The sequence below is a fragment of the Lingula anatina genome, chromosome 1 (assembly GCF_051362555.1).
Source record: "Lingula anatina isolate TDL-2025a chromosome 1, LinAna3.0, whole genome shotgun sequence".
In the NCBI taxonomy this organism is placed as follows: domain Eukaryota; kingdom Metazoa; phylum Brachiopoda; class Lingulata; order Lingulida; family Lingulidae; genus Lingula; species Lingula anatina.
Window position 1 is genome coordinate 28,719,356 of NC_141767.1, and position 11,205 is coordinate 28,730,560.

General features: G+C 31.7%; 2 protein-coding genes across 3 annotated transcripts; one reads left to right on the plus strand and one right to left on the minus strand.

The window, feature by feature from the left end:
- Positions 1-1,403: 1,403 nt before the first annotated feature.
- Positions 1,404-9,436, plus strand: LOC147764195 (tetratricopeptide repeat protein 1-like). Of its 2 annotated transcripts, none has more exons than XM_087000828.1 (5): positions 1,404-1,438; positions 7,681-7,787; positions 8,008-8,193; positions 8,487-8,541; positions 8,736-9,436. In XM_087000828.1, exons 3-5 carry the CDS (start codon positions 8,095-8,097, stop codon positions 8,861-8,863), a joined length of 282 nt encoding a protein of 93 aa, XP_086856954.1. In that variant the 5' UTR covers positions 1,404-1,438; positions 7,681-7,787; positions 8,008-8,094; the 3' UTR covers positions 8,864-9,436. The 2 variants fall into 2 exon arrangements, with proteins under 2 accessions (XP_086856954.1, XP_086856955.1); XM_087000829.1 differs by lacking the exon at positions 1,404-1,438 and adding an exon at positions 2,756-2,842.
- Positions 9,108-10,871, minus strand: LOC147764196 (uncharacterized). The gene is made up of 4 exons (XM_087002306.1): positions 10,682-10,871; positions 10,381-10,530; positions 10,069-10,125; positions 9,108-9,184 (listed from the first exon to the last, which is right to left on the minus strand). Exons 1-4 carry the CDS (start codon positions 10,869-10,871, stop codon positions 9,108-9,110), a joined length of 474 nt encoding a protein of 157 aa, XP_086858432.1.
- Positions 10,872-11,205: the final 334 nt, after the last annotated feature.

The window sequence follows — 11,205 nt, forward strand, 5'->3', positions numbered from 1 at the left end:
TAGGAAACTTTCAAAACGTACGTAAGATAAAACCCAATCAAGGAAGTTTTCGATAAAAACAATTTATTTGGCTTGTCTTAATTTGGTGTTTATTTACTTTATTTTCGAAGGTTCTTCTGCTGTTTTTTTTAAATTTAATTTTGTTCAATTTTTTAAAACTTTTAAACGTCCAAAGCTGTAGATCTAAATGTCCGCGAGAAGTTTTTGCATATGGCCGTACGAAAATTTCTTTTGCCGATTTTTCGTAAAATGTATGCCCACATGCATAAAAAACATTTAAGAAGAAAAGTAACTGGCGTGATTTAATTACTCTAACATATAAAACATCATAAAAATATTATCGTCTTCGATTAAATGAAAATATCTTCCTGAATTTTTTCGATACTCACCTCGCTCATTGAAAAAATGCGCAAATCTGCCGCTTTTGTTGCTAGGCACGCTCTCCAATGTGATTGGCTGAAAGTTCGCTGAAACTCGAGCGTTTACGTTTTTCTCCGCCTCCGACATACATGCAATGGAAAAGAGTGACGCAGACGCCTGAAATATTTCACAATATTTGATCGGTTGTCAGGATTCCATATCCCGTAATGAGTGATGGGTGCTAGCAAATATTACCCTAGGTTCTAGATTCCGGTATTGCCAGCTCGATCTTGATTTCATATATAACCCATATCAGCAATACCGGCTCTAGCGAACAGCGGCCATGTTACACTTCCGTCAATCAAATAGAACTGCTCCGCAGTGAATCTGCAGTTGAATGTCATCAGACCAAAATGAAACGTAAAACAGATTTAATTCTGCTTTATTTAATTTTATTTCCTGTATTTAAGATGTAAAGTGAAAAAATAAATAATTTTCTTCGAAAAGAAAAGATATATCCAATGTTTTTGTATTTTTTTGCTAATCAAAGAACATTTAGTCCTGAGATATACACGTGAACAATACACGTGCTTCCCGTGTGCCAAATTTGACAGCTACACTTGATGCCCGATACCACTATAAGGGCTGTGCAATGGCTACACCAAAATTAATTTTTTTAAAGCAGAATTTTGCTTGTATTGTGACACTGACCTTTGACTGCAAGATATTTTCAATTCAAACTTCTAACTCCGTGTCAGGCATCTTGTCTCGTCTGCACGAGATAACTTCAGCGCAAGGTTGGAAAGGCAGCTCCAGGCGGCCAAACCTGTGACGTACGAGACTTATGACTTTCAAATATGGATCCAGGCGGACACAGCTGTGACGTGTGACTTCCAAATATGGAAGCGCCCCAGGCAAAATTTTGAAGAAGAACGCCCTCAGATTGTCGCTGTTCGTCAGAGCTAGTAAAAGCGACTCCATCACAATTGTATATTTAACAAGCTAGCTTTGACGTTGCTCTGACACTCAGGGTAGCAAATATACATTTCATTACAAAATAGGCACGTTGCCAAAGATGGTATTTTTTTTTCTCAGTCAGAATTCTCTGAAATTCTCGTTTTGTTCGTTCAAATATGGCAATATCCAAGGAATAATTTACACATGAAATTAAGCTTCTTTCATTATTATTTCAGAACTTCAAAACACAATTTTGAAAGCTACGAGGACTTAAAAGCTATAAATTTGCGTACTCAGTACGTCTTTGACCTCATAACTACAGTACCAACCCGTAATTTTATTTATTTTTCAAATTTATATGGGATTTGCTTAGCAAAAAGTCATTTTGTAAGTCGGCATTCTTTTAACAAAAGTGTTTTTTTTTTTTTCATGTACTTTAACTGTGTTTGCTCCATTTTGTTTTACTTCATCTTTGTTGAGGTTTTTTGTTCAGGAAAGACTCCTTTCACTCTTTTATATATCAGCATAATAAAAAAAAAAAAGCTTTAAAATATCTTGTAACACAGCTTCATGCAGACTTAAAGGGCCTAGCAATTAAATCTCTGGTTTTATTTTATCTTAAAATCCTATATAGGCCACTGTAAGGATGGCATGTGTGGTAGGTGGGGGAAACCATTAAGGGAGTATGAGGCTTTGCTTTCAAGTAGGTCCACCATATTTGAGCCTTGAATCAGTTAGTCCTAGGATCAAACTGTATTGAATGCGGCCCTAGATCTAACACAACATGCTGTGGGGGAAGCATGCATTGTAAGTGTAGTATTACAAATACTGGTCTTAGATATTGTAGATTTTTGTTGTGTTGTGTATTTATGTGTAGTAAAACCAAATATGAAAAACAAACGGTGTTCATATGTTTGAAAAACATTGATTTTCAAAAAAGTGCATATAGGAATACAATATTAGAAAACAGAAGTTACCATAGCAATTTGAAGAAAGAAATGATAAAATGAAAGGTGCACTGATAGGTAAATTTTTATTTCAGATATTTCAGCACTACAGTACCATGCAGTAAATTTTGAAATACTTTATATGAAAGCAAAACATTTTAGACTGGTCCTCTGCTCATTGATTTTAATAGCAGTCAACATATTTATTAAAATTTTGATTCTTGTTACATTTGAGTTTTGTATTAATCATCTCATTTTTGAGAATTTGGTTTTATTGACAGAATTGGCAGCTCTAGCATGGATTTTTAAAAATATCAATTAAGGGTGTTCTTTAAATATTTCCTGCCAAAATAAATTCTGGATGCCAAAATCTGATATCTGTCTACAAAGGAGAGTGGTGATTTGTGCTCAATAGGTGCTGTTGGTGAGAGCAAATCGGATTGCAAGTAAAGTGATAAGAAAAGCACCATTTTTACTTTTTGTTTTCAGCAAGCAGAGGAGAATAGACATCTATTTTCTTAAGATGAAGAAATGCAGATTGTCCTTAGAGCAGGGGTTTCTGCAGGATTTGCATCACAGTAGGTCAACATTCCAAAACGTTGATCTGTAATTTGGTAATTTGGTCACCAATTTACAAGAAATTCAACTACAAATATACTGTCATTTCTTAATATTTCATAAGCCATCCAGCCTTTTTTTTTTTTTTTTTTTTTTTGAAAAACATAGGTTGTCTATTGTATTAAATGAACACTGGATGGCTATCTGGGAAAAGTCTTGCCTTAGAGTCAATTTGATCTTTTTATATCTTGTAACACAGCTTCAGGTATAAGATAACAATATGTGGCCTCTTTCAGTCTCTTTAAATATAAAAATGTAGTGATTGTAGGCCATCGCCGCCGTCGCCGTCGCTGTGCACTCAGCGATAACACGATAAGTGGAATACCGTTTAACATTTTGTATTCAAATTTACAGAACTGATGAATATTCATAATACGCAGGTCAAGTTCAAAAATCAGCATGATCGGGCCATTTTTAGGGAAGTTATGCTGTTTTTTCACTTTTTTTAGCATTATTATAACACCGATAACACGATAAGTGAAAAACATTCTTACTTTTTGGCTTGAAACTTATAAAGCTGATGAATATTCATAATATGTAGGTCAAGTTCGAAAATCAGAGTTATCAGGTCAATTTTATGGAAGTAATGCTGTTTTTTCACTTTTTTCAGCATATATGCAACACTGATAACACAATAAGTGAAAAAACGTTTTACCTTTTGGCTTGAAACTGACAGAATTGATGAATATTTATAATACGCAGGTCAAATTTGAAAATCAGCATGATCCGGCCATTTTAAGGGAAGTTATGCTGTTTTTTCACTTTTTTCAGCATATATGCAGCACTGATAACACAATATAAGATTAACAGATGGGCAAATTGTCATTATACTCACAGGACTGGTCAATCTTACTAAAACGTAGGATGAGTTGGAAAAGCAGCATAATCGTGCCATTATTTTAGATGTTATGCTGTTTTTCACATTTCCTCAGATTCAATTCTTAAGCATGTTAACAGTCTCATTATTGAACTAATAAGATACGTAAAAGTGTTTGTTTGACATTTCCTGCATCTTTATAACATTGTTAGTTGATTATGTAAAAATGATGGTAAACTTGTTATTGTGTATTATGTTATAAAGTGTCAAAAATGGAAATAAACTCATATCATTGCAGTTTGTCAGATTCAATCATCTACTATCTTCAGAATCTCAGAATGGAGGAAATTGGACATTTAACACTGTTCTATTGATATTTTCCCATCTCATCAATTTTCTTAGTTGATCATATTAAAATGTCAGTAAGCAGTTTATTTTGGGTTTTTTTTTCACTTTTTTTAGCATTTTTATAACACCTATAACATAATAAGTGAAAAACATTTTTACTTTTTGGCTTCAAACTTATAGAACTGATGAATGTTCATAAATCGCAGGTCAAGTTTGAAAATCAGCATTATCGGGTCAATTTTATGGAAGCTAAGAACTTCCACTTCTAAGAACTTTTCACTTTTTTCAGCATATATGCAGCACTGATAACACAATAAGTGAAAAACCATTTTACCTTTTAGCTTGAAACTTACAGAACTGATGAATATTTATAATACGCAGGTCGAGTTCGAAAATCGGCATGATCGGGCCATTTTAAGGGAAGTTATGCTGTTTTTTCACTTTTTCAGCATATATGCAGCACTGATAACACAATATAAGATTAACAGATCTGCCAATTGTCATTATACTCACAGGACTAGTCAATCTTATTAAAAAGTAGGATGAGTTCGAAAATCAGCATAATCGGGCCATTATTTTAAAAGTTATGCTGTTTTTTCACATTTCCTCAGATTCAATTGTTAGGCATGTTAACAGTCTCATTATTGAACTAATAAGATACGTAAAAGTGTTTGTTTGACATTTCCTGCATCTTTATAACATTGTTAGTTGATTATGTAAAAATGATGATAAACTTGTTATTGTGTATTATGTTATAAAGTGTCAAAAATGGAAATAAACTCATATCATTGCAGTTTGTCAGATTCAAACATCTACTATCTTCAGAATCTCAGAATGGAGGAAACTGGACATTTAAAATTGTTCTATTGATATTTTTCCTATGTCAACAATTTTCTCAGTTGTTCATTTAAAAATGACAGTAAATTGATTATTTTGTTATATGAAAAAAAGGTGTTGAAAATAGAAAGAAAATCAGTTCAATACAGTTATCTCTTGTATACATTTTGGCATTTTGAAAGTGTGACTCTGAACTTCCATGGCCTTGAAGACCTTTCCATGGCACATTTTCTGTATATCCATGATACTTTTATTTTATTATTAAAAATTGATGGTCATTATGTTATATTGCATAAAAGTTGAAGAAAACCCTATTTTGGAAATGGCTGCCGTAATGACCATTAAGGAAAAACCATGTTACTTATGATACTCAAAGTTACTGAAAAGTTTCGTAAGACTGACGTGCAGTTTGTGTTGGAAAATCAGTGTGATTGTTTTCTGTTTTGGAAGCAATGCAGCTCTATAGAGTGCTATATGGGGCTACTGTTTATGGATGGTGGTAATTGTCCCTTGGGGTAGTCACAAGCTAAATTCAGAGCTATTAAATCATTTGCCTAATTAATTTCCAAGTGCCCATTAAATAAGATTACATAAAACACACGTTGAGATTTCCCATAGGTTAAAGGGATAATAACTCTTCGTTTTGGCCAAAAAATGAATTTTCCTGGAGTAAACAACAATTTTCCCATACTAACCAATGATTAATGAATCCATTTTTACATTCAAATTTAGTCCTTGGTTTTTTTCTAAAAAGTTTGGTTTTTTTGTTAAAATCTCTTAAGAGATTATAACAGAGTATAGCCATCAGTGGAGGTCACGTGATCTTAAGACAAGCTCAGATATCAGAATAATAGCTATAACTGCTGTTTTCGTCGTAAAACAGAATATATTATATTTCTATGAGTTATTTACAATGTTTTTATTGTGAAATATAGATTTCATACGAAGAGTTATTATCCCTTTAAGCTCTCTTAACTGTGTTACATAATTAGGAATCTGTGATAATTATGCAGGTAAATGTTGTTTAATATTGCAAATAAGTTAACAAAAGAAAAAATAATTTGAATAACAGTGCCTTATTATCCTCAAACACATTGGGGTTATTCATATCATGTTATTACAGCAAGATTAAAAGTTTGAATAGCAGCTTTAATGGGATATTTTTGTTTTGTTTTCTTTTTAATTTATTTTTCAAACATTTCAAGCATTTTCAGCTCCCATCCACCTGAAGCTCTTCACATTTTCTGTATTTCCACGTAAGCAGTTGCATTGGTTTTTATGTCTTTAAACATTATGTAATATTATTTTATGCACTGTCATCATTATTCAAATATTGGGATTTTCATTATGTGAATTTGGTCCTGAAACTGTAATCTTATTGCAGGGGCAGATTGAGACTGTCTTCTGGGTCTTTCAGATTTTAAAGTTCACATTGATGGGTATCTGTTTTTTCTGTTGGAAGACCATCAAAAATGTAGGATGGATCAACAAAGATAATTTGGAATACTGTCAGAAAATATCCCTGGATCCGCTCCTGTTATTGACGATGTCACCTGTTGTGCATGATTAAAATTCAGTGTTGATTGACAGTGCTATTGTAGGCATGATTTATCATTGCATTAAAATTGACAAAAGGAACCATTTTCTGCATTTTTATTTTCTGTTTTTGTCTGTACATTTGACAGCTTTGCTGCCTTGTTTTTTTTTTTTTTTTTTTTTTTTTTGTTTAAACATAGGTTGTCTATTGTACTAAATGAACACTGGATGGCTATCTGGGAAAAGTCTTGCCTTAGAGTCAATTTGATCTTTTTACGTCTTGTAACACAGCTTCAGGTATAAGATAACAATATGTGGCCTCTTTCAGTCTCTATAAATATAAAAATGTAGTGATTGTAGCTTGGATAAATGATTGACTGTTACAAGTAAATTAATGAATGCAATTTTTTACATGCTTTCTTTTATTCAAAATATAAATTATATATATGAAATATGCATGATTTGAGGAGAATTGACATCAGTATCATAAGTAATACAAATTCAGCAATTTATGTTGTAAAAAAAGAAATAATATTTAATGTTGTATATACTTTACATACTGTATATATGTATGCTATTCTATTTACATATGTACAAATATTATGAAACAAAATTACATGTTTATTATGTACAATTTGTACAAGCTCTTTCTGGAATGCTAATAAAATCCCTTCAAAACTGCAGTGAATGGATGCATATACATGTACATGGCTATTTGTTTATGCACAATGTCCAAGTGATTTTTCTCATACAGTTGTGAACAGTCATTTCAGTATTTGACTAGCTGTCGCAGCTTGGTCATCATCCAAAACTTAAATTTCTTCATCCTGCTAAGGCTATAAGGATGGGTGTCTTCCTGGGCTTGGACACTATATATCAAGGAAAAAGTTTATATGTAAAATGGGGCACATATTTTCTCTGTAAAGAATTTTATTAAGACATATTTATAGATCTTGATTATAATGCACTTGGGATGATTATAAAACCATCTAACTCACTTGTTACAACTTACTTTACATTCAAATCTGCCATCACCCAATTGAAAATAATTTAATTGTTTTATAAAATTTGAACACAATACCTTAATTCTCCCTCAGTAGATGTACCTAATTTTTCATCGTCATCATCATCAAGATCAATTTCTACAAACCCTGGTGGGAAAAAAGAAATATTTGAAAATTTTGATTCTTGAAACATTTGAGTTTTGTATTAATCTTATCATTCACAGCAATTCTAAGTATTTATATTTTCTCATTCTAGGAAAGTTAAAAGAACAGGGGAACATGGTACTAAAGCCCTTCAAATGGAATGTCTACTGACAATTTCAAATCACAGCAAGATCCAAATACAGGACCATATTCTGTGCAGTAAGTTTTTGAGTTATTATTATTATTGAAGTGTAGCAATTTCAGTTGATAGAATGATTTCCCTAGATTGGTTCACTATTTGAAATATATAATTTAAACAACATTTTATGACTGTGATAATTTTTCTTTGTTTAAAGGTTGTGTTCAATTTGGCATGCATTGATACAAGGTATATATTAAGGGTGTTTTCTTTGAGGCATTTGAAAAAAACTCTTTTCAGAAACAGCACGAAAAGGCTATTGAAGACTGTACCAAAGCACTAGAACTTAATCCTAATTATCTCAAAGCACTTTTAAGGAGGGCAGAAATGTATGAAAAGACTGAAAAATTAGATGAGGCATTAGAGGATTACAAAAAAGTAATTGAAATGGATCCAACACAACATACTGCAAGGGAAGCATGTATTGTAAGTCTGGTATCATAAAAACAGTCTCAAATACTTTAGATTTGTGTTACATGGTTTTCTGTAATGTGTCAATGTGTAGTAAGTGAAATAAAAAAAAAAATGATGTTCATATATGTTTAAAAGCATCGCAATAGAAAAAAAATGCTAAAGTGCTAAAGTGTAACAGTGCAATATTCACTTAAATTTAAAGATATTAAAATAATTACAAGTCAGCAAATTGTTTTTATTCATAAGAGAACTAATCAGTGAACTTTTGAATCTGATTGAATCTGTGTTTATTTTCATCTCTTCAGCGATTGCCACAGCAAATTACAGAAAGAAATGAGAAAATGAAAGATGAAATGATGGGTTATTTATATCTTTCAGTCCTACATTTTGAAATATTTTACAATAAAGCAAAATCTTTTAGACTGGTCTTCTGCTCTTTGATTTCAATAAAAATCAACATATTTATTTAAAATTTGATTCTTGAAACATTTGAGTTTTTTATTCATCTTTTCATTCAGAGCAATAGTGGAAGTATTTATATTTTCTCATTCTAGGAAAGTTAAAAGAACTGGGGAACATGGTACTAAAGCCCTTTGGAATGTCTACTGACAATTTCAAATTACATCAAGATCCAAGCACAAGTTTTCCATGTATTTGTCCAGTCAGAAGAAGCTGCAATTAGAACTTTTCTAAAATAGAGAACATAGCTGGCTTCATCATCCTTCAGATGGCTTAAATAGTTTAGCTCAGTAGCAAGGATTATTCTGATATTTATCAACTTGTTTAAAAGGTTACCACACAGCAGATATTCTTAACATAAGCCAACAAAAAACTATAAAGGATAAAGATAAGAATTTGCTTGATTGGCAAAATGACTGCTCAGGCCTTTATTTTTTAAATATTAATTTAAGGTGATTTTAAAATATTTACTGCCAAAATGAAGCCTTGATGCCCATTTCTTGTCTGTCTACATAAGGAAGCAGTGCTGTGTCATCAATAGGTGCTGATGGTGAGAGAAAATCTGATTGTGAATAGAGAAATACAAGACGCCTTTTAAACTTTTTGAGCAAGCAGGAAAGAAAAGACATCTATTTACCCAAGAGAAAGAAATGCAGATTGTCCTTAGAGTACAATTCTTTTTATATCTGTTCGAGTTAAAGAAAACAATTTATGGCCTCATTCACAGTCTCATTTGAGTTGGTTGTAGTTCACTTGAATAAAAGACTGATTGCAACAATAAAATAATCCAATTTATTGTCTTTATGTGATTTCTTTATTATAAATAAAATTATATATATAAATGATATGTACATAACTTTTGACATAAATATTATAAATGTGTACAAATTAAGCAACTGATGCTGCAAAACAATAATAATGAACAACTTTTTATATATATTTACCATGGTATTCTATTTAACATATGTACAAACATGAAACAAAATTTCATGTTTACTATATACAACGTGAACAAGTAAAAGCTCTCAAGATTGTTCATAATGTCCATTGCAGTTAATGGGTGCATATACATGGGTGGCGTTTCATGTATGTACAGTGTTTTTTTCATTCAGTTTTTATGAAAAAAAAAAAAGAAAAGGAAGAACAGTCAGTTTAGTAACGGATTAACTGTCTCAGCTTTGTGAGTATCCAATATTTTATTTTCTTCATCCTACTTAGTATAGCTTTCCTTTGGGGCTTGGACACTATATAAAGGAAAAGCATATATGTGAAATGAGGCTCATATTATCTCTTTGAAAAATTTCATTGAGGTATTCTCTTCACATCTTGATACTTATACACATACCAAATTTAGAACGGGAATGTTAAGAAGAATGGAAAAAAATTTACATTGAATTCTGCTAGTTGTTGAATAATGAAATAAAATACCTTTTCCCTTTGTAGTCGGAGCTAATTTTTCATCATCAAGAGGGATTTCTACAAATCCTGTGGAAAAACAAAAATTACTGTCAAGGCTTAATATCATGGTGCCGTATTAGAATTGTAGTTATATTTGTGTAAGGAAGGGATCTTTTCTATTAGAATACAATTTGTTAAATATGCTTTGCTTGGGTGAAAAAAAAGTAGAATAACTTTTGCACTTCACAACATTTGAGTAGCTAACTGTCATTTAAGAAAAAAAAGTTCTGAACAGTTTTGGGTTTCATATTTATATGTTAGATTAAAGTCCTGATACTGTACCTTGATCAATACTGCTTTCCTTTTCCCAAAATGTTCGACAGCCAAAGGTAGAATCTGTCTGCACAAACACAGCCTCTCTCTGTACCCGCTCTGGGACTAGAACACCGCTGCTGGGTGTAAGTTTTCTCAGGTGATAGATGCCCTCCACAGCTGAAAAAAGGTACAAGCTATATTAATAAATGAATGGAAAGGGTCCATATCTGCATTAGAAAAACAATCATAAAAATTTCATGTATCTCAGGCATTTGTTTTATACTATTTCCAACACTGCAAATTTACAAGCATGGAGGGAGGCTTTTACCTTGAAGTACACAGTCATCTTTTCCAAAAAATGTACAGCAGCCATTTGTGGAAACTGCCTGTACAAATACATTGTCTTTTTGTTCCTGCTTTGGAACTAGAACAGCAACACTGGGTGTACTGTTTTGTGAATGGTAAATGCCCTTAAGGACTGGAAATGAAAAATAAATATTGATGTTAGATTCATTCATCTTTAATAACAGTCATATCAAGAATAAAAGATGTACTTCTGATTTTGAAATACTTCAGATGCAAACAGATGCCCATAGCTATTTTCTCACCTTTTTCATCACTCCATCTTTCTATCATTTCCATAACAAAGGACTCCAATTTTAACATTTTAAACTGAAAATGTTGAGAAAATAAAAAACAAAATAAAAAATTAAATAAAAAAAAATAAGAAAAAGAATAAATAATTTTTTTTAAAAATGAAAGAAAGTAAGAAAAAGAAAGACAGATAAAAATAATTAAACCAATGGATAACAATGAAAGCAAATATAAATGTTATGACAGATAATTCCAACT